This window comes from Mobula birostris, chromosome 16 (assembly GCF_030028105.1).
Source record: "Mobula birostris isolate sMobBir1 chromosome 16, sMobBir1.hap1, whole genome shotgun sequence".
Taxonomy (NCBI): domain Eukaryota; kingdom Metazoa; phylum Chordata; class Chondrichthyes; order Myliobatiformes; family Myliobatidae; genus Mobula; species Mobula birostris.
The window spans coordinates 48,466,268-48,491,221 of record NC_092385.1 but is presented as its reverse complement, the minus strand read 5'-3'; the positions used below and the strand labels follow the sequence as shown (position 1 = coordinate 48,491,221).

The window sequence follows — 24,954 nt, the reverse complement described above, 5'->3', positions numbered from 1 at the left end:
AGGAAGGAACTAATAGTCCCAGCCTTTCATTAGCTGTTAAGATTTTCAGTCTAGCCTCCCAGTGCACCACCAAGCACATCTTTCCCTCCCCTGACTTTCTGCTTTCCGTAGGGATCGTTCCCTACGTCACTCCCTTGTCCAATTGCCCCTCCCCAATGATCTCCCTCCTGGCACTTATCCTTGCAAGCCGAACAAGTGCTACACCTGTCCCTACACCTCCTTCCTCACTACCATTCAGGGCCCCAAACAGTCCTTCCAGGCGAAGCGACACTTCACCTGTGAGTCTGTTGGGGTCATATATTGTGGCCAGTGCTCCCTGTGTGGCCTTATGTATATCGATTAGACCCAAAGGAGATTGGGATACTGCTTCACCGAGCACCTACACTCAGTCCGCCAGAAAAAGCAGGATCTTCCAATGGCCACACATTTTAATTCCACTTCCCATTCCCATTCCGATACTTCTATCCATGGACTCCTCCACTGACACGACGAGACCACACTCAGGTTAGAGGAACAACATTTGGGTAGCCTCCAACCTGATGGCATGAACATCGATTTCTTGATACCCCCACCCCTCTTCACCATTCCCCATCCTCTTTTCCCTCTCTTGTCTTGCCTACCCATCACCTCCCTCTGGCGCTCCTCCCCACTTTCTGTTTTCCATGACCTCCTGTCCTTTCCTATCAGACTCCTCTTTGCCCAGCCCTGAATCTCTTTCACCAATCAATTTCCCAGCTCTTCACTTCATCCCTCCCCCTCCTGGTTTCATCTATCACCTTGTATTTCCTTTCTGTCCTCCCCCCACCTCTTAAATCTACTCATCTATTTTCTCCAGTCCTGCCAAAGAGTCTTGGCCCGAAACATCCATTCTACTTTTTTCCATAGATGCTGCCTGGATTGCTGTGTTCCTTCAGCATTTTGATGTGTGTTGTCCTAATGAGTGACTTGTTTTCCAACCCTCAACAGATAGAAACTCGGCAAACTGGGGAAGTACACTGTGTTAATTTCACTGCTACATGTTGAAACCCATATCTGACCCTTTGCAAACTTTTCATTCAAATCTTGATTTACTGAAAGCACTGATGCTCTTAATCAATGCATATCAGGGAACATTGCGATGCTAATGCCAACAATCTACTACACAGGAAATGAGGGAGTTTGAATGAGTCATATTAATAGAAATTATACATAACTCATATCAAATTCACTGATGTAGTCAATGAGAAAATATGTTGAGGATAAAATTGATATTGAGATCAAGACACAATTAGAAGAAATTGGGAAAAGTACTCCCATCATCCTCCAGAGAACATTGAGTTCACATCTTCATGAACAAATCCCAGAGAATCCCTTTGAACAAAGTAACTACTTTGGGTTGTTTATAAAATAATGAGGAACCTGGATTAGGATCTATTCCACTCAGCAAAATAGTAATTAACCAAGTAATTGATAAAAGGTTTATGGAGTCATTACATCACAGAAACAGGCCATTCGGCCCATCTAGTCCATGCCAAACCATTAATCTGCCAAGACCCATCTATCTGCAACCAGTCCAGAGCCCTCCATACCCCTCCCATCCATGTATCTATCTAAATTTCTCTTAAATGTTGAAATTGAACTTACATCTACCACTTGCGCTTACAGCTTTTTGAACACTCTCACCATCCTCGGAGTGAAGAAGTTCCCCTTAAACATTCCACCTTTCACCCTTAACCCATGACCTCTAGCTGTGGTCTCACCTAATCTCAGTGGGAAAAGCCTGCTTGCACTTACGCTATCCAGACCCCTCATAATTTTGTATACCTCTGTCAAATCCCCTCTCAATCTACTATGTTCTAAGGGATAAAGTCCTAAACTATTTAACTTTTCCCTATAACTCAGGTTCCCAAGTCCTGGCAACACCATTGAAAATATTTTCTATATTCTTTCAACGTTATTTTCATCTTCTCTGTAGGTAGGTACCCAAAACTACACACAATACTCCAAATTAGTCCTCATCAATGTCTTTTACAATTTCAACATCCCAACTGCTATACTCAGCATATTGATTTATGAAGGCCAGGGTGCCAAGTGTTTTCTTTATGACCTTATCAACTCATAACACCACTTTCAAGGAATTATGGATCTGTATTCCCAGATTCTTTTGTTCTACTTCGCTCCACAGTACCCTACTGCTCACCATGTAAGATCTACCCTGGTTAGTCCTCCCAAAGTGCAACACCCCATACTTGTCTGCATTAAATTTCATCTACCATTTTTTCAGCCCATTTTTCAAGTTGCCCCAGATCTAGCTGCAAACTTTGATAGTCTTCCTCATTGTCCACTTCGTGTCATCCACAAATTTGCAGATCCAGTTTACTACACATTATCATCCAAATCATTGATATAGATGACAAACAACGGATCAAGTACTGCTCCCTGTGGCACACCATTAGGCACAGGCCTCCAGTCAGAGAGGCAATCATATATGATCACTCTCTGGCTTCTCCTGCAAAACCAATGTCTAATCAAATTTACTACCTCATCTTGAATGCCAAGTGACTGAATCTTCTTGAACAATTTCGCATGTGAGACCTTATCATATGCCTTGGTCAAGTCCACGTAGACAACATCCACTGCCTTGCCTTTATCAACATTCCTCCTAACTTCCTTGAAAAACTCCATAAGGTTGGTTAGACGCAACCTACCATGCACAAATCCATCTTGAGTATCCCTAATCCATCCCTGTCTATCCAAATAATTATACTTCCTATCCTTTTGAATACCTATCAATAACTATCCCACGACTGAACCTATAATTTCCTGCCTTATTTCAAAGAGACTTTCTTAAACAATGGAACAACATTAGCCATCGTCCAATCCATTGGTACCTCACCTGTCGCTAAGGATTTAAATATCTTTGCTAGGACCCTGCAATTTCTGCACTTCTCTCCCGTAGGGTCCAAGGGAACATGCTGTCAGGCCCTGGGAATTTGTCCACCCTAATTCGCCTCAAGGCAGAAAACTCCTCCTCCTCCTCTGTAATCTGTACCAGCTCCATGACCTCACTGCTGCTTTGCCTCACTTCTATAGACCCTGTGTCCATTTCCCAAGTAAATACAAATGCAAAAAATACATTTATGGTCTCCCTCATTACTTTCAGCTTCATGCATGGATTACCAATTTGATTTTTGCAGAGAACTAATATGTCCCTGTAATGTATGGATCTATTTCTCTTAGAGAAATGTAAACCACCCCCCACCCTTAACAATACGTATTGATCTGTTGTCTGCGCATGCACTATTGTCTATGCATGCGCATTGCTCTCTCTCGCTCTTTCACTGCGATGTGAATACACCATTTCAAGCTATCTCCCACATGCGTGCTTTCATTTAATTGATATGTAGTTGCACAGACATAACAAATTGGTGATGAGTACGAAAGCTGACTGTCAGAAAATATCACAAACTGCACCGACAGCTACAGGACAAAACAGCACAAGAAAGCCGAAGGACCTGTGAGTAACAGTGAAAAATGCACTGAATTTAAAGTGAAAATAACGTGGTGATGGCTTCAGTCAGGAAAGTTGATGAATTTGATAGGGTAAATGAAAGCTGGGAGTTGTATATTGAGAGGGTTGAACTGTTTTGTAATGTGAACAACGTGGAGGAGAAAAAGAGAGCCCTGCTCTTCTTAGCTTAATGGGTGCAAGGATGAACAGTCTCTTACACAACTTGAAATTCAGCAGGCAAGACACTAGACAAAATCGTTACAATTTTATAAACTCACTTGAGCCCTAAAATGCTGTCAATAGCTGAGATTTAGATTTTACAAAAGAAACCAGTCAAAAGATGAAAGGATTTCCAAATACATTGCAGAACTGCGCAAACTATCCTACTGCAGCAACTTTTGAGATAGATTTTCTGATATATTAATGGACAGGCTTGTTTATGGCATGCATATTCAAGGCACTCAGAATGAGGCTCCTGTCTGAAAGAGACCTAACTTTGAGGCATTGTCCATCGCAATATCATTAGAGACTGCAGCAAAGGATGCAACAGAACTACAGAAAAGGAAGTTAGAATGCTAAATCCATGGAATGTCCCTGAATGGGTCAAAAAGCCATAATTGTTATTGATATGGCAAATGCTCTATTATGCAAATACTGTTGGTTCAAGGAAAAAGTACACAAAAAGGTTGCAGTCAAGGCCACATAAAGAGATTGTGCAAGGCAGACAAAAGCACAACCGAGTGAAGAGTCTCAAACACCGAACTAAACAAATGCATAAAGTTACTGATTGTAAAACAGAATCGGACAACATGGAGTCAGACAACAGTGAAATATCATGCCTAGACCTGCATTGTATAACTGAAACAGATCACAAACTCATCTGAATCACAATAAATGTGCATGGTGTAAAACAGAAAATGGAATTGGAAATAGGGTCAGCTTAGTCCATTATTCCTGGGTTTGACCACAACAGACTATTTTGTTAGATACCATTAGAGAAGACTTTAGTGATGCTAAAGGCTCACACAGATGAAAAAGGGTCTCTCAAGGGCAAACTGAAAATAAATGGAGGCCAAACACAAAAGTTAGAGCTTTATATATTGAAAAGTGGAGGGCCAGCACATTTTGCACATGAATGGTTGAGAAAAATCCAACGAGAATGGCACTCAAACAAAGCTCTCAGTGGGGCATCGACAGGCAACTGCAGCAGAAATGGTAGCACTAACCAGAGACTGTCATAGCTGTTTAATGCTAACGTGAAGGTGTTTGAGAAGGGAATAGATAAAAAATTGAATACTTGGCCAAAAGCTGTTCAACATGCCAAAAATTTCAAAATGTGCTCCCAGAGGCACAGTTACACCCATGGGAGTGGCCATCTTCACCATGGCAAAGAGTACATATTGAGTTTGCTGGATCATTCATGGATTTCACATTCCTAACTGCTGTGGATGGTCATGCAGAGAGGCCGGAGATTATACCAATGAAATCAACCACCTCAGCAAAGACTGTCTTCGCTTTGAGGACTATCTTTGCCAGAAATGGCTTACACAAACAAATTAAGAATGATGACAGATGACAATACACATTAGAAGAATTTTAATTGTTCATGAAAGAAAATGGCATCAGACATTTCAAGTTAGCTCCTCACCACCCAGCAATGAATGGGTTAACTGAAAGGTTTATGCAAACCTTCAAGAAGCCCATTAAAGTGATGGACAAGGATGACATTTCTCTACAGCACAAGGTGGAAAACTTCCTTTTTATATATCAGAACTCTGTTCATGAGATGACAAATCAAACACCTGCAATGCTGTTCATGAACATGAATCAAAGATCTCACATAGACCTCCTGATACGAGATCTGTGGAGGGAAGTGCTGAATAAACAGTTCAGCCAGTTGCCAAGTGAAGCAGCAAGGAGCTTCGAGATTGGACAGGAAGTCCTAGTGCATGATTACTGAGAAGACAAGTGGACACCCGGCAGTATAGCTACAAGAACTAGACCACTGATGTACAGAGTAGATGTTGCAGATCAGACATGGAGATGTCATGTGGACCAGCTACTGGATGCTCAACTGAAGAACACACCTGAGTCAACTACGTCCTACATGATGGACACATTACAATCACCGAACTTATCTCTCAGTGATGATGTCACTGACAGCAATGTGACACTAGAAACTGAGAAAATTGTCTTAGACAAGACACCTGCCAGCTCTGATGCCACTGCACAGATCCAGAGGCACGACAAGAACGTTATCATTGACAAACTACCTGCCAAATCGGATGCCACTCCACAGGTCCAGAGGGCTCACCTGAAAGAAACAGAGCGCTAACCAAAAGACTGAACCTTTAGAACTGTGAAGTTAGTTATGGACTGTTAACTGCGAAAGCATGTTTGTTGGGAATATGGGTTTATGAAAGAGAAATTGAATGTTTTGTTCATACATGATTTTATGTTGCATTAAATCAAGGGAGAGGAAGTGTAATGTATGGATCTATTTCTTTTAGAGCAATGACCCCCACCCCACCCCCCCTTAGCACTACGTATGGATCCATTGCCTGCGCATATGCATTGCTTTCTCACTCTCTGACTGCAATGTGAATATGCCAGTTAAAGCCATCTCCCACGTGAGTGTTTCATTTAATCGACATGTAGTTGTGCATTTGTAGTCATGTCTTCTTCTAACCCTTCTGATTTTCTTCTTAAGTATTTTCTTGCATTTCTTATAATCCTCAAGCACCTCATTTGTCCCTACCTGCCTATACTTGCTGTGCACCTCCTTCTTTTTATTAACCAGGGCCTCAAAATCTCTTGAAAACCAAGCTTCCCTAAACCTGTTTTCCTTGCCTTTTATTCTGGCAGGAACATACAAACTCTGTACTACCAAAATTTCACTTTTGAGTGTTTTCCCACTTACCAAGTACAAAGGTGCCAGAAAACAACCTGCCTTAATCCACACTTGCCAGATCCTCAACCCAGGGACCAGATCTATTCATAGTCATATTTTATTGATCCCGAGGGAAATTGGTTTTCGTTACAGTTGCACCATAAATAATTATATAGTAATAAAACCATAAATAATTAAATAGTAATATGTAAATTATGCCAGGAAATAAATTCTTTTCCATAATTATCTTAAAACTAGTGTCATTATGATCACTAATTTTCCCCTACACAAACCTCTGGAAAAGAGCCCAATGATCAAAAAATCTGAAACTCTTCTTCCTGCACAGTCTCCTTAGCTACATGTTAAACTGTATGATCTTCCTATTTCTGGCCTCATTAGCACATGGCACGGGTAGCGATCCAAAGATCACAATCCTGCAGTTCCTGTCTTTTAACTTAGCACCTAACTCTCTGAACTCGCTTTTCAGGACCTTATCACACCTCCTACCCATGTTAATGGAACCTCTGTGGACCATGACCTCTAGCTGCTCACTCTCCCTCTTAAGAGTGCTGTGGATGTGTTCAAAGATACCCTGACCTTGGCACCCAGCATGCAACACACCATCTGGAAATCTGGTTCTCGTCCACAGAACTTCCTTTCTGATCCCCTAACCGATAAACCTCCTATCACTACTGCTCCCCTCTTCTCCCCTACCCCCTTCACTTCTGAGCCATAGAGCCAGAGGCCTGATGGTGGTGATGATGATATTTTTTTCCATGAGTGGGATTATGGAATTTTCTGTCTGAAAGGGTGCTAGAGGCAGAAACCCTCATTGCATGTAAAATGTGCTTGTATGTTTTGTTTTTAATTTTGTTCTCTAGGGCTAAGGCTCAAGTTTTATGGTAGGATTAAATTTTACAGTGACATGAATATGATAAAACTCTTGGCCTCCTACTGTATTGTAAATGCTCTATGATTCTACACAAACAACATTGCTGCCACACGTTAACCAAACTGATCTTAAAAAAGCAAGCTCCGAATTCAAATATCGATTGCATCTTCGTATATTATCCATACATTACATTCATCAATGCTCAGAAAAAGGCCTCAGAAATAAGTGCAGAGAAAATCCAAATGTAAAATTACAGAACTAACTAATCAATGATTCAGTGAGGAATGCTATCATTATATCTATCTGTGCTTTAATGGGGCAAATATGGTTTCAGTTTAGCACCAGTATGAGAGAACACACATTCAGTTTAGTATTCATTACTAAAATGGATTACATGAACCCTCATTCTTCATCTCAGAGAAATCCCATAAAATTAACTTCTGGCTTCCTATATGAGAAATCACATAATCCAATAACTCAATCCAGCATTCATTACCAAAATGGATTATGGGAACTCTCATTCTTCATCTCAGAGATATTCCATATGCTTATCTTCAAAAACATAACACCCCCCCATGTGCTAAATCCTGGTTCCCAGTGAAGTTATGTGAAATTTCATTCACAGTTTGTGATTTCTGAATGGAATTATCGGAACTGATGAAGCAATTCTGCTTGCTATTCTTGTGTGAATTCTTTGAAAGAACAATCCAATTAACCTTATATCTCTTTACCCAAGCCTTGCAAATTTTGTTCAGGAAGTAGAACTTTATTAATAGAAAGATGTATGCTTCCTATACAAAGCTTTAATTATCCTCATTGACTTCTTGGGGTGAGGGGAGAAGAGAGAATAACACTAATCAGTTTTGTATAATATTATTTGTTTCAGTTGCTTTTACAATTTCCACGTCTAACCGGATTTGATCTGTCTCCCTCATGAGTTGAGGGTCTTTTTTTTTTGGACAACAGCCAATTCAGTGGGGCCCAGCTAATCTGCACATATGTGGTATTCCCAGGCTGCAATGACTATACATGCAGCTGTTCATTCGCACTTATTTCAAGAAATGTACACTCCTGCGTTATTCATATTGTGTACTATTTTCTGTATGTTTCCACCCTGGAAGCCCAGAATAGACAGCTCAGCACAGACAACACACACAAAATGCTGGAGGATCTCAGCAGAGCTCCTTTGCTTAGTTCCTCCAGCAATTTATGTGTGTTGCTTAGATTTCCAACATCTGTAGATTTTCTCTTGTTTGTGATCAGCATAAGCACTTGTGAGCAGACATACATGCAAACTATAATAAAATACCATGTTAATTAACTACAAAATTACTTTACAACATACTTTATTTTACCCATAAAAACTTGCCTTAGGGGTTACCAAATTAAACTGTGGCCTGATTAACAGAAGGGATAAAAAAGAATGGCTAAAGCTCAATGGATTAATGTGTTTACACACTGAAACAGAGAGGCAAGGGTATCTTAAGTTTCATTTCTCATCTATACTGTTGCCTAGATAAACGTAAGAGATTCTGCAGATGCTGGAAATCTAGAGTAGGATACACAAGATGCTTGAGGAACTCAGCAGGTAAGGTAGCATCTATGGAGAGGAATAGAGTTGACATTTTGAACCACGATCAGGACTATAATACTATTAATAATATGCTACTAGCTCATGTGAACATAACAGTTCTATGGGCATTCCATCACAAGAGAATCGTTTAGCCTTGAAGAGGGAAAATAAACAGGGGTGTTCCTGGTCCTGTTGTTGAATGGTGATATCCATTAGAAATAAAATGATAGATTCAGACTGAATTTCAGTGCCATCCCTGAACAAATAATCTGCCCACTTTCTACGCCCAGAAATATAGCCAGTGGAAACATAACCCCTGGTAAGCTAGCACTTCAGGAAGAGAATAAGAGAAAAGTGGTGGAAAAAAAATACCTTAAACCATATAGTTTCTGGTATGAAGATCAGTCAGTCCCATTAATGTGCACATTGTGATTTCTTTTAATCAATTCCAGAAAGAATACCTGATACCTAATCATCTGAGTCAGCTAAGACAAATGACTACTCTCACGTCAGTTCCAGAATAATGCATTCAGTTATGCAACCAATTTATTACATATCAGTGATAATGTTGTACCTATTGTATTAAAAGTCAGAATGAAAAGCACTTTTCCCCTTTTGTTAAAATATGCTAAACTCAAATCTGCAGTATATTTACATTATTGATATGTGAACTACAAACTGGAATATGTCATCTCATAAAATATGAAAGGATAAAGTCAGTGTGGCGGTTACATTACACCATACATTCTTTGGTCTGCATAACATGATCAAATTTCATTATAAAAATTGACTCTAAACTGTTGCATTCATGAGTCAGACTTCTGAAAATCGACAGTGAAACGGAAAGAAAGATCGATAACCTGTACACTTTTTGGCTGTGTCTTTTTTCGATCCAGTTCGTGTCACCTGACAGTCAAAGTTCTCTTCCCAGAACTCTGCAAACCAGACATTTCTTCGATTATTCTCCAAAGTCCGGCTTGTGAAGTAGGTATCAAAACCTGGCAAGGAAAGAGAATACACACTGTTTGCAGCAAATCCAAACACTTGGATAATGAAACATGACCAGTGAGAGAATTATCCAAAAATATAGGGTAGAAGGAAGTCAGTCAGCCCTTGAATCTGCTGTTATTTAACTTGATCATGGTTGATTTGACTGCAACCTCAATTCCACGTTATAGTCTTCTCCCCTGTAACTGGTTATCTCTTTGCTTAGCAAGAATCTACTGAAATAAATAACCAGAGATTCTGCCGTTGAGCAAAGAATGTCCCAAAGACACATCACCCTGAGAGAAATAATAACCTATTTTGACTTCAGCTAAGTCACTGGATAAAATGGTGGATAGGAAAGTCTTTAGGCATCACAATGAACAGACATTCTCTTGGTAACCCTCCTGATAAAGAGTCTCTCAAAGTCAAAATACATCAAGATTTAATACTCTTGAGGACAATTGTAACAGTAGGTGATTGAATCCAATTTCAAAAGCTACAATGACATTGCTTAATTCAATATTTTGTGTCTGACAAATAGTTACTAAGAAGTACATTTTCACAGTGGAAGAACATTATACTTGCTAAGACATGTCTGAAGGTTCAAACATCTTTACTTGTTGAACTAATTCACACAAATGGTCGAAAAACTTCTGAGGACTGAAAACCTGGACATTCAAGATTTAGTATTGTGAGGACTAACTCTCTGAAGACACAAACATCCCAAGTATTGATAGATTAGCTAACATAATCCCATCATCTAACATTTGGCTGATGCATATGAGAAAATCTCTTAGCAACCAGACCCCTGCTGTCGTCCAGCAGCTGTGCTCCGTAGACAGTGATGTTTGTTTGCAAAACTGTCCTTTTAACTTCAAACTGGTTACTGCTTGTAATTTACAGTAAAAACAGTAAAATGGTTCTCATTTGAATTGGTCCTGCTGAAGGGTCTTGGCCCGAAATGTTGACTATACTTTTTTCCATAGATGCTGACTGGCCTTTTGAGTTCCTCCAGCATTTTTGTGTGTTACTTGGATTTCCACCATCTGCAGATTTTCTCTTGTTTGTGATCTTATTTGAATCAATATCTGCTAAATTCACATAAATTCAAACGCCTGAATAATCCCTAGCACACTTACCTGTGCCTTAAATGGGTAATACCTTATTTTTGAACAAAGTTTTAGTTTCTCCCATAAGAGGGAAGAACCTCTTCCAATCTAATCTGCCAAGACCCTCAAGATTTTATATATTGAATCAAGTATTCAGCCACACTTCTAAACCCTAGTAGATACAGTTCTAAATTGATCAATCTTCACTTATAAGACAACCTGCCCATTCCAGGAAAATTCTATTAAACTGTCTCTGAGCTTTACATCCGTCTTTAAGTAAAACCAATGTTGTATACAGTGTTCCAAAAGTCTCACCAATGCCCTATAATACTGAAGCATTACTTCCTTACTTTTGTCTTCATTATCCAGCAAAATTCTGTTAGTTTCCCTCCTGTTAGTCATATTGCTCTACATCTCATCTCTCAGCATTTAGATAAAATGCTTTTCATTACTCCTACTGATATGGATGTTTAAATATCATACTCTATTCACCACATCTCTGCCCACTCACTCACACTATGTCTTTCTTATATCCTCTTCACAAGTTATTATCCTATCTTTGTCTCATCAGCAAGTTATTATCCTATATATGTATCTTCTGGAGTCTTCCTCCTTTTATATAAACAGGTACGAACCAGCCAACCAGAAACAAGTCCCAATTATGTTTATTACTCGTCTCATGTTCCCTAATTTTCTATGTTCTTCAACATTTTTCCTCCTACACTGTGAACTTCCAATTCTCCAAAAACCTTTTACGTTGCACAGAAGTAAACAATATAGGAAGAGCTTTGTATATATTCCCATTCCACAACAATTCTTCTAGCCTTAATAAATTGACTAAACATGATTTTCCTTTCAGAAACAATGTTGACTTTGCTTAATAAATTCTAACTTTTCTAAGTACCCTGCTACAACATCTTTCGTCATTGTTAACTTTTCTCCCATGGTAGGGGAAGAAAAAGGAAAAATAAGGAAGAAAGTTAAAATGAGAAAGGGAGGAAGAAAAGAATGGTGGCAAGAGAAAAATGAAGTAGAAAATACAGAAAGCAAAACAAACATAAATCTTTTGTTTTAATTTTGAAACAAAATTAAATTTTGCAAACTTTAATTTTGTTCTATGACACTATGGGTACAAGTTGATGAAACTAGGCAGATTAAAATTTAGCATGGAGTAGATGGGCTGAAAGGCCTATTTCTGTGTTGTGGTGCACTATGAATCTTTGACTCTCTCTTCTGAAGCGGGGGTCAAACAAAACATACAATGAGCATGGTAAATGATCTCGAAAATTTTGATCTATCCCATAACTTTACAAGTAAAGTAGAACATATTGCCACAATCATAACAGGAAGGACAAACACCAAGCCATGTTGAATATTTGCCCTGCAATTCTGCATTTAACGTCTCCTGAAGACTGTGACAACTGTGAGTATGTCCTTGTGTCTGATCCTGTATCTGTATCTATTAAGAGGGATGTAATGTCCTGCAAGTGGAAATACGGCTGAAAGAGGACCTCCAATAGGTTTAGATGCGCATTGATGGTAGGGTGAACAAGAAGAAACCTAACCCAAGGTAACATATAGACAAAATCCAGCAACAAAATTGATGGTTTTTATGTAGTTATACTGTATAATAAACATATAAGAAATAGAAACATGAGCAGACCCTTTGTCCCATTGTGCCTTTCCTCCACTCATCGTGATAATGGTTGATCTTTTACCTCAGCACCAGTTTTCTGCACTGAAAACATTTCACAGCTCCCTTAAGAATTCATTTATATCCATCCTAAATACACTCAGCAACTGAACATGCGCGATATTCCTGAGTAGAGAATTCCAAAGATTTTCTAACTACTGCAAGAAGAAATTTCTTCTCATCTCTGTCCTGAATTATTTTGGGACTGTACCAGACCCTGTAAGGTGTCCATATGTTTCAATAAGATCACCCCCTATTCTGCTAAACTCAAAAGCAGGTAGGCCAGGTAATTTATTCTATTTGCATCCAAGAAACCCAGCATGATAGGAATTAATCATAATTCGAGGTCACCTCTTCTCCTATCACATGGCAGCCTTTTTCATTTTGAAATATGCAGCATGATTGAGCTATGCAGTAGTATGTCAAGGTTTCCATGAAGGAATGCATATATTTTCAAAATGTTTTCTTCCCTGAGAACCTATTACTGACAGCTTCAAATTTTTGACTAGATATTTAAGCTGCATTTGAGCTGGTCACCTAAGTGACTGTAACAAGGAGGGTAATTTATTTTTACTGGTGAAGGAGGATAAACCATTCTATAATATTTTAAGATCAACAATATTACCTCAAGTAACTAGTATGATAAGGCCTTTGGACATGAGATATTACATCGCATCGATGCATTATTAATGGAAGACAAAATGCCTTGGAAAATGAAGAGAAATATTGCTTTAAGTATTTAATTTTTTGTGATTCCCTTCTGTGGGAATAAACTGCAGTCGAGGTGCATGTAATTGGAACAGAAGCTGCCTTTAAATGGCTTTTACAATCACGTACTAGGTGATTCTCCTAGTCCCACCTAAATAAGTAGCCCTACTCAACCAAAACATGGCATTCACTTTGGGCAACACAAAATGTTTAGGTAGGTGCCCATCTCATAGGCTTTGGGTGCATGAACTGGCCACATCTCCTGGCCTTCAATAGTTAGATAAAGGACCAACTCTCCAAGCCTTCATGAATTTTGGAAAAGATTGGTGGGGTGTGATTGAGTTGTTGGGAGTGGGAATAACTTCATTCAAAGTGAAAAATGGATTCAGATATACCTTTCTAAGATTTTAGCCAAAAGGTACCAATAGGACCACTGCAAACAATTCAATAATTTTGCTTCAGAACTACAATGTTTGTAGGACTGAACTTGGGGTCAGTGAAGCATGACCTTTGTAACATAGAGCTAGATCAGTGTCTCGTTGCAAGGCCATTGTTTGTGAGTTGTCTTTCTCTTTTGGCTTTCAGGTTGCCTACATAGATGTGATATATCAAGGCAACATCATTTCACATTCTCACAAGCAGGAATTTGTCCATTCAAATACACTTCAGCTGTTTAGTTTGTTGCTAGATTACACTTCAGTGCAAGCATTTCTACTTCAATCCAAACATTGTTAATGCTTATTTTGTTTCATATCTGCACCCAAGTATTCAGACAAAGACCTGTGCTTAAAATACCTCAAGGTTTTCTCAATCAATCCACTCTATAATCAACCGTGCAACTTTTTAAAATGTGTTTTTATTTAGGAGAGAACCACTTCCAAAAAGACAATGGGAAAGTTTATTACAATGGTAAACTCCGCTTAGCACAACGTAGTTTGTGCATTACATCCATGAAGTCAGAGTAAAGTCAAAACCTGAAGCAAAGTCTGTCTTTACTAACTCTACAATATTTGCTGTGAAGACAAATATTAATCTAATGATTAAGCAAATATGGGGAAGGGTACTAATTCTGTCTAACATTTAGAACCATTGAGCTCCATGGAAATGAATAATTGGCTTGACTTTCAGGATCTATCTCTATCTTGCTTTGCAAAGGGTCAGAAATTCAAACCTTTTTCACAAAACTGCACATAACAAAAAATAGACTTATGGACAGCTTCTATCCCAAAAATGCTTGAATTGACCTCTCATGCTACAAGATGAACACAGTCTCCCAATCTACCTCATTGTAGCTCTTGGATATTATTTGTCTACCTGTACTCTGCTTTCTCTGCAATAGTAACATTATATTCTACATTGTTTTCATTAGCGCAATGTAATTATGTACGGCGTGATCTGTCTGGAAAGCATGCAAATCAAAAGCTTTTTACTGTATCTTGGTATATAGTACATGACATTAATAAACCAATACAATAATGTATTTTCAATTACATGGCTAGCAACTAAATACAGCTGTTCTCTTTCAGATACTACTTTCATCCCAAAAAATGACTTACCCATGTGTTCAAATGAATATTCAAAATTAGTTCTTTCAAAAAACATGGTAATCTCATCCCAAACCAGGGAAAATCTGCAGATGCTGGAAATCCAAGCAACACACAGAAAATGCTGAAGGAACTCAGCAGGCCAGGCAGCACCAGGGAAAAAAAGTATAGTTGACATTTCGGTCTGAGACGCCTCCAAGGACAGTTTCCTTTCAGTGACCCATGTTCCAAACCAACACTGTAAACAGGAAACCAGAGGAGGACAGGAAGTAGCCTGGAAGGATTGTGCATGTCTTATTGAGGTGATCTCTCATTCTACTAGTCTTAGAAGATCTTAGGCCGAATTGGCATTAACATGGTCTAGAACAGAAGTCTACTTTAGAATCTACTTCTGTGTAGTATCATGAACTATTCCTGCAATGGTGATGGTAATATTTATTTCAAAACAACAGTACATCATCGCAGTTTCACACCAGAATCCACCATCACTCTTCATAATCATATATTTTTTTTAACTTTCCCATACACAAATTTATTTTCTTCATTTTATTTTATTTCTCTTGTGTTGTAATTGAATAATATTTTCATCAAAATCACTATTTATCTGAAGTAGTTGACTCCATCAGCTGCGTGTTGGCCTACTCTCCAACAGTTCCGTTTCACAATTCCAATGGGCTACTGCATAAGAAACGTGCAAAAATTACTGCGACACATAAATTGAGGATGAAGTAACCCAATTATTCCTGGATAACAGAAGTAACCATAAAACAGCGAGTGATCCAGGTCATATATCAGCACTTCCTCTTTGGATCAGTCCTTTTGACAATTTGATTCTTTGCATGATTTATCTGCTATTCAGTTCAGGAAAAATGTTGTCATCACTCTGCAGTAGTTTGAAATCACACCTCAGGTTCGTCAGCTGGGACTTCCCTATGTAGTGTTATGACAATTCAGGTCATGTTTGATACGGTTTAATGACAGCTTTGAGGAGATGAATCAGGCAGCTTCACTGAGGGTGACAAAGGGAGGATACATGTGTCGTGTTTCACGTATGAGTGTCATTGGCAATAGCGTTGACTTAATTCTCAAACGGAAAGTGATTGTCAACAAACATCAGCATTCCCTGGAGGCATGTGGGTAATAAGATAAACCAATGGAAACAAAACAGAACATTTAGTCTACATTATTCATATACTTCAAAATGTACACAGAGCTGTTGTCAACACCAAAATTACCATGTGCAAGAAGGAACTTTTATCTAACTGAATTTATTGTCAGTTTTTTTTCCCTTGCGTTATCATCTTTGGATGAACAATCAAAAATTTTCTGATGCAAAAGGAATAAGGGATATCGACCAGAACCTGAATTGAGTTTCTGCTGCGAATGTTAAAATTCAGAATATGCAAGTCTTTAAACTGTAAGGTGGCAGGTGTCTATAGTTAATAATAATCAGTCCAACTACAGGGACGGAGGGAATGTCAGGCAGGGACAGTGCAAATGTGTACTCTAAGTCCAAGTTAATTATGAGGGATTCGATCAAGGACAACACCGGATAGCAAAATATGTGGATAATACTTAAGTCACTAGCAATGCAGCTAAAGTTCGAATGATGTACTACGATTAACCATTTCATAGATGCAACTTCAATGGAAGTTTAGTTTGTGTGATTCAGCTTGTTAAAACATTGGACCTTGGTTCCTGCTGCAAATCTTCCCATTTTCCTGACTTGGTGCTCCCTATCTTGAGCTCAGCTCAAGTCATACATTTGACTCACTCACCACACCATGGCTCCAGCCATAACTCTATGCATATTTCTGGCTTCTGGTTTTCTTGAACCTAGTCCTAATTCTGACTGCCATTTAGTTTGCAGACCAGATCCCAGTAGTTGAAAATTAACTATAGATATTTCCCTTTTGGTCAGCACAATATCCCAGTAGCTGAAAATTAACTATAGATATTTCCCTTTTGGTCAGCACAAGTTTTTGCTCAGTAGAAGACAACCTGAATCGCATTTCTCTGCAGCTGCACTTGCGTGAGATGGCGAACTGCTGCGGGCAGGTTCTTGCAAAAGCATGGATCCATGCACCATCAGTCCACAGGCCATGATACTCATAGCCTTGATCTATACTTTAAAAAAATATTTTTTGTAAGTGAATGTTTTTCTGCTATCATGATTACAAGAGCTATATGTGCTGTGTGCCGTTGGTACTGTGTTTTCCACCTTGGCCCAGAAGGAACAATGTTTTGTTTGGCTGTATTCATATATATGGTTGAATGACAATTAAATGTGAATTTGAACTTTAAGACATCAGATACAATGAATCACACGGCAGACAGGATTGTCCATGTACAGCTGGAGAGAACATGATGCTTACCACCACTCCAAGCAATACTCAACTTGAGTGAGCAGTAAACCAGCAGATAATGAGGAATTGGTGTACATATATAGGGCCATAAATATGAGTGGCCATGATCAAGAAGTAGATCAACATCAGGCCAGGTTTGAGGGGGCATGTGAGAGACCAAGAAAATCAATTACATACTACCATATTTTTTTAAATCTTCATTTAGGAAAAAAAAAATAGCCAGCTAGGTCAGAAGCTTGGCCTTTCTTGTGAATGTAAGGTGGGCAACAAAAATTTAAAGTTTCAAAGTTTGCCAATGATCACAGGTGTTGTGATGAGGATATTGTGATCCTAACCAGACAGAAATAGAATGATTGAGTGCAAACCTGGCAAATGATGTTTAATGCTGGGAGGTGTGAGGACTTGCAATTTGATAAGTGGAATCAAAAGCTGGATTATTTCCCAAATGGAGAGGGAATGCAAACAAGTAAAGTTCAGGGGAATCCAGGTATTTTAGTGTGTGAATCATAAGGAGTTAGCAGGCAGGTCCAACAAGTAGTTCAGGCAGGAAACAGTACCTTAGCTTTTATTGTGAAGGGGTTAGACGTTGAAATTAGTGAGTTTTTCTTAAGTCATTAAGTCATTAAGTCATTAGGCAACACAGAAAAATACTGGAGGATCTGAACAATTCAGGCAGTATATGTAGGGAGGGGAATAAACAGTCTTGGTGTATTTCCCTCCTTAGAGGATGAGACCATTCATCTGGATTGAAAACGAAGGGAGAAGAAGCCAGAATAAGTTTGTGGAGGAGGAGGAGTACAAACTGGCAGGCAATAGAAGAGGCCAGCTGAGGGGATAGGTGTGTGGATGGGTAGGGGATAGATGGAAAAGTTAAAGAGCTGAAGTAGGAGGAATATGATAGAAGAGGAAAGTGGACCATGGAAGAAAGGAAAGGAGAAGAGGAATCAGAGGGAAATGATGAGCAGATGAGGAAAAGAGAAATATTGAGAGGAGAACCAGAATGGGGAATGGAAAAAGAAGGGGGAGAGAAATTATCATAAGTTAGAGATATTGATGCTCATGCTATCAGTTTGGAGGCCACCCAGATGGTATATGAAGTGTTGATCCTCCAGCCTGATTTTGACCTCATCATGGCAGTATACACCATAGACAGACATGTCAAAATTGGAATGTGAAGTCAAATTAAAATGGGTAGCCACTGGGAGGCCCTGCCTTTTGTGGTGGATGAAGATAGGGTACTGGACAAATTGGTCCCCCAATCTGCATTGAGTCTCACCGATATAGTATCTTGGGTAATCATGAGATTGAGTACTGAGAGGAAATTAAGAACCTGGCGGCATGGTGCGAAGATAATAACCTATCCCTCAACGTCAGCAAGACGAAGGAATTGGTTTTTGACTTCAGAAGGAGTAGCAGACCGCACGACCCAATTTACATCGGTGGTGCACAAGTGGAACAGGTCAAAAGCTTTAAGTTCCTCGAGGTCAATATCACAAATGACCTGACTTGGTCCAACCAAGCAGAGTCCACTGCCAAGAAGGCCCACCAATGCCTTTACCTCCTGAGAAAACTAAAGAAATTTGGCCTGTCCCCTAAAACCCTCACTAATTTTTATAGATGCACCGTAGAAAGCATTCTTCTAGGGTGCATCACAACTTGATATGGAAGTTGTCCTGTCGAAGACCGGAAGAAGCTGCAGAAGATCGTGAACACAGCACAACACATCACACAAACCAATCTTCCGTCCTTGGACTCACTTTACACAGACAATAAAGTATAAAGTATAAGTATATAGAGGAGGACACACCGGAAGCACAAGATACAATAGATAACCTGAACAGGCTCGTGAGAGAAGTATCATTCAATCTGCTTGGGACCCTGAGTGGTGGTGATGGAGGAGTTATAGGGGTAGATGCAGCACATGTAGCATTTGCAGGGATAAATGCCAGGAGGGAGATCAATGGGAAGGGATGAATGGACAAGAGAGCATTCCTGCAGAAAGCAGAAAGTGGCGGGAAAGAAAAGATGTGTTTAATGGTAGGATTCTGTTGGAGATGCTGGAAGTTACAGAGAATGATATACTGGATAAGAGACTGGTGGGGTGGTCGATAAGAACTGGTACAACCCTATCCTTGTTATGGGCCAGGGACAGGCGTGTGTGAAGTGGAGGAGATGTAGGTGAGAGCAGCATTGATAGTGGTGGAAGAGATCCCCATTTCTTTAAAAAAGGAGGACATCACAGATGTGCTAGAATGAACAGTTTCATTTTGAGAACAGATGTGGCAGAGACTGGGGAACTGAGTCAAGTGATGCTGGGAAGAGGTATACTCAAGACAACTGAGAGACTCAGTAAGTTTGTAAAGGTATCAGTGGAAAATCCATCTCCAAAGATGGAAACAGAGAGAGATTGAGAAAGAGGAGAGAAGTGTCCGATTTGGACCAAGGAAATTTGAGGGTAGGGTGAAAGTTGGAGCCAGAGTTGTTCAAATTAACGAGCTCAGCATGGGTGCAGGAAGCACCCAATGTACTGGAGAAAGAGTTGGGCAGTATTACCAGTATAGCTTGGAACATGGATTGCCCATGTAGTCGATGAATAGGCAGGCATTGCTAGGGCTCATGTGGGTGCCCATGTGGTTTGGTGAAAGTGGGAGGAGTCAAAAGAGAAATTCTTGAGGGTTAAGGATCAGTTCCATCAGATGGAAGAGGGTGGTGGTGGAGGGAAATTATTTAGGTCTTCTATTTGAATATAGATGGTACCATTAACAGGAAGGTGTTAGTGTCAATTGAATAGTGCTATTTGTTTTGTAAGAAAGAATGGCATACATTTCGTAACTGCCAAGGAAACTGAAGACAGGTTCACATTTCCACACTGAAACTAACTCCTCTGGGTTTAAGCATTCTGGTAAGAGAGTTGAACAAAATCTTCCCAGAGATCAACCAGATCTTGAATCACTGTATTACTTATGGGGAAGGTGATGGTGCTTTGATTAGAGATTTTTAGAGTATAGATACAAAAATGATGAAAAAAAAGCAATATCTTTCCCAAGACTAGATAGAGTGTGCATTGGTGGGGTACCAACAACCAGTGTTCCTGTGCATCTGCTGTCCTTTCCCTTCCTGGGGCCAGAGGTTAAATATCGCAAGGTTGGAGTAGTCTAGGCAAATAAAGGCATTATATTTTTAATGTGACATGCTACAAATACCAGAGGTAAGGGGGAGTGATTACTTTGGGTGGTGGACCATGTGCTAATTGAATAGGCGCCAATGTTCGGGATAGTATTAAGCATTGAATATTATTGGAGATGCGCTCATTCATGCAAATTTGGATGATTTTATGACACTGCTGACTCCATTCTATGTAGATAGTGATATCATATTGTGTATCAAGGACAGAGTTACTTGATGTATAATACCTAATTTTTCCCCTACACTTACAGTCCTGTGACTGATCCAGCTGAGTTTCTGGTCCCTCTGGTGATGAATGGAGAAAGTGTGGCAAAGGCCAGATATAACATATAACCATATAACAATTACAGCAAGGAAACAGGCCATCTCAGCCCTTCTAGTCCGTGTAGAACTCTTACCCTCACCTAGTCCCACCGACCCGTGCTCAGCCCATAACCCTCCATTCCTTTCCTGTCCATATACCTGTCCAATTTAACTTTAAACAACAACATCCAACCTGTCTCAACCACTTCTGCTGGAAGCTCGTTCCACACAGCTACCACTCCCTGAGTAAAGAAGCTCCCCCTTATGTTACCCCTAAACTTTTGCCCTTTAACTCTCAACTCATGTCCTCTTGTTTGAATCTCCCCCACTCTCAATGGAAAAAGCCTATCCATGTCAACTCTATCTATCCCCCTCATAATTTTAAATACCTCTATCAAGTCCCTCCCTCAACCTTCTACGTTCCAAAGAATAAAGACCCAACTTGTTCAACCTTTCTCTGTAACTTGGGTGATGAAACCCAGGTGACATTCTCGTAAATCTTCTCTGTACTCTATTTTGTTGATATCTTTTATAATTCGGTGATCAAAACTGTACGCAATACTCCAAATTTGGCCTCACCAATGCCTTGTACAATTTCAACATTACATTCCAACTCCTGTACTCAATGCTCTGAATTATAAAGGCTAGCATACCAAAAGCTTTCTTCACCACCCTATCCACATGAGATTCCAACTTCAGGGAACTATGCACCATTATTTCTGTTCTACTGCATTCTTCAATGCCCTACCACTTACCATGTATGTCCTATTTTGATTAGTCCTAAAATGTAGCACCTCACATTTATCAGCATTAAACTCCATCTGCCATCTTTCAGCCCACTCTTCTAACTGGCCTAAATCTCTCTGCAAGCTTTGAAAACCTACTTCACTATCCACAACTCCACCTACTTTAGTATCATTTGCATACTTACTCATCCAATTTACCACCCCATCATCCAGATCATTAATGTATATGACAAACAACATTGGACCCAGTACAGATCCCTGAGGCACACCAGTAGTCACCAGCCTCCAATCTGACAAACAGTTATCCACCACTACTCTCTGGCATCTCCCATCCAGCCACTGCTGATTCTATTTTACTACTTTGATATTAATACCTAACGATTGAACCTTCCTAACTAGCCTTCCATGTGGAACCCTGTCAAAGGCCTTACTGAAGTCCATATAGACAACATCCACCGCTTTACCCTTGTCAACTTTCCTAGTAACCTCTTCAAAAAATTCAAAAAGATTTGTCAAACATGACCTTCCACGCACATACATGTTGACTGTTCCTAATCAGACCCTGTCTATCCAGATAATTATATATACCATCTTGAAGAATACTTTCCATCAATTTACCCACCACTGATGTCAAACTCACAGGCCGATAATTGCTAGGCTTTCTCTTAGAACCCTTTTTAAACAATGGAACACCATGAGCAATACCCCAATCCTCCGGCACCATCCCTGTTAACATCAAGCATAAGTGGTTAGGCTTGTTGATGATTCTTCTAGTGTGGCCATTTCTAGTTACTTCTTGCTTCCTCAGTAAAGCAGCCAGCATAATGAAAAATCCCACCCACCCCAGACATCCTCTCTTCACCCCTCTCCCATTGGGCAGAAGATACAAAGGTCTGAAAGCATGTACCATCAGGCTTAAGAACAGCTTCTACCCCACTGTTATTGACTACTGACCGTTGACCTCACAGTCTACCTCATTATGATCATGCACCTTATCGTCTCTCTTTACTGCACCCCTCTGTAGCTGTAACACTTTATTCTGAATTCTGTTATTGTTTTGCTTGTACTACTTCAATGCACAGTATGAACAATATTCAAGACAAGTGTTACTGCTCCTCAGTACATGTGACAATAAAAAAAATTCCAATTCCACAGCAGTACACTCAAAATGCTGGAGGAACTCAGTAGGTCAGGCAGCATCTGTGGAAATTAATAAACAGTCAATGTGTCAGGCTGAGACCCTTCTTCAGGACTGAGAAGGAAGGGGGAAGATGGCAGAATAATAAGATGGGGGAGGGGAAGGAGGATGGCTAGGTGATAGTTGAAGCCAGGTGGGTAGAAAAGGCAGAAGACTGGGGAGGAAGGAATCTGATATGAGAGGAGAGTGAACCACAGGAGAAAGGGAGGGAGGAGGGGACCCAGGGGAAGTGATAGGCAGGTGCTGAGAAATAAGAGGCCAGACTGGGGAATGGAAGAAAAGAGGAGAGGAGGGAATTTCTTATTTCCAATTCCATGTTGTCTAGGTATTGCTGTATGCTGGTTACTTCGTTGACTAAAATGTTTAAGAAATAAGACAAGCAATGAGTAATTAAACAGTTAATGTTCTTCAGTCTTAAGATGGATTAAGGTTAACTTTGTTAGTGTACAACACTGACTGTTAAAGAGCTTCTGCTGAATGTGCAGGATATGTGACTTAGGCCTGTCAGCTTCACTTTGTAACAACTTTATGAAATAAGATACCATGTGTGCCTTGATAAGCTGATTATTTTCACCACCGACCACCAAGTATAGTTAATAGGATTAGTACATCTCTTTAGCTCCAAATTCTTATGCCATAGCACTTTCTTATTGTATTGGTTACTTTCCATCCAGGTGAATGTATTGAACATATCTCCATTATAAACTCCAATATTACCTCAGTTCTTGTGGACGTTCATTCTTATCTAGATTCAGCAACAGTTAGTTGGCATTGGCCCAGTCCGAGCATGCACAGAGGAAGCCATGTCTTTATCCAGCCTTTGAGCTCACACATGTTTTGGCAGTGTAGGGTAAGCTTCAATTCTTACCATTCAGGAGCATCCATTATGAATCTGATGTTCATCATAGGAAGCCATATAAAACACCACACTAATTCACTTGTCCAGTTAGTACAGTGAACGAGAGCAAGCAAGACAACACCGAAGTCTATTTTACTGTTATTTACTGTACACGTATATGTATGCACAGATGCAATGAAAAACATTAGATGCATTGCATTGTTAAAATAAAGCAGAATGACACCTTGCAGTTTGAAGCTGAAGTGAGAACACTCCATCAAGGAGGTGGGGCAAGGGGGATTCATATTGAATACAAAAACTGCGTGGTTATCTTGATGTAGGAGATGGAGAAGGGTATGACCTCCAGTGGGACTGAGCATGTTATAGGAAGAGACAGGAAAAGAGCTGAGAGCTATAATTTCCCTAGAATACCTCAGTGCAGAAGATAGCCTGCTGTTCTCAGCAATATCGTTCACACCTGTCACCTGAAAGCAAAGAAAAGAGTTCAGAAGGAGGAGAGACAGTAAGAGGGAAGTGGCATCCTAAAGTCTATTATGCCAACTCTGTCCTCATCCTAGGGGAAAAGGTTGAAGGATCTATTTTTACTGGGTACATGCTACAAGCATTGAAAATAATCAGTTCTTCTGTGATATGACTATCACTCATATGTCAATCAAGGAAGGAATCACCCAGTAAAGTGGTAGCGTGCTCTGCATCCAAACAAAGATGTAACTTTACATCTTTTTTAGCATTGCAAGACAATGCTGGATATGAAGAACATGAAGTACCACACAGGTCTACCCCATCAGTGAGTTGCTTGATTGTGGTTGGGCTGGATTTATTGTATACCATATTGCTATCTGCTACAGAAAACCAAGAAGGAAAGTGCCAGAGATAGTGCACAGTCCTCCAAATGGTGCACATGGTTGTGCCTTTTCTTGTGGATCTTTTACTTGACATCTACACTCTGTGCAAACTAGTTGCTCTCTGATATTGGTGCTTCGGTAATTCCCACCCTCATGAATGACAGAACAGGCAGAAGGAACTTAGAGGTTTCTGGATAAGGAGGAAGTTGAAAATGCCTCTCACCAAAAGGCATGTGATTCACTCAGCAATCATCATTCATTACAACCTCTCTAGCAACAATGTAACAAAGACTGCAGGAAGCCCCATGTACAACTTGATAGTGGCTAACACTTTCCTTTCATTGGACACTTCACGTCAATCCTGAAACATACCACATCCATGAGGAATGCTATTCTGTCAATAGTCAGCCGGTGGTGACCATTGGTTGAGAAATATCTGAGCCATTTTCACAGCTGCATCCTGATCCTAAAGCAATTTACTGTCCTATATGCATTTGAGAAACTACACAAACTGAAGGGCAGCCATTGGATGGAAAGTGCTTTTAGCTGATGACTTTACCTATAA

General features: G+C 39.8%; 1 protein-coding gene across 1 annotated transcript in view; it reads right to left on the bottom strand.

Moving 5' to 3' along the window:
* Window positions 1-24,954, bottom strand: part of LOC140211126 (metabotropic glutamate receptor 7-like) — a 786,692-nt gene that overhangs the window by 326,116 nt on the left and 435,622 nt on the right. The window contains exon 5 of the mRNA XM_072280621.1: window positions 9,706-9,843. Within this exon, the coding sequence (XP_072136722.1) occupies window positions 9,706-9,843 (138 nt within the window). The remainder of the gene's footprint in view (window positions 1-9,705; window positions 9,844-24,954) is intronic.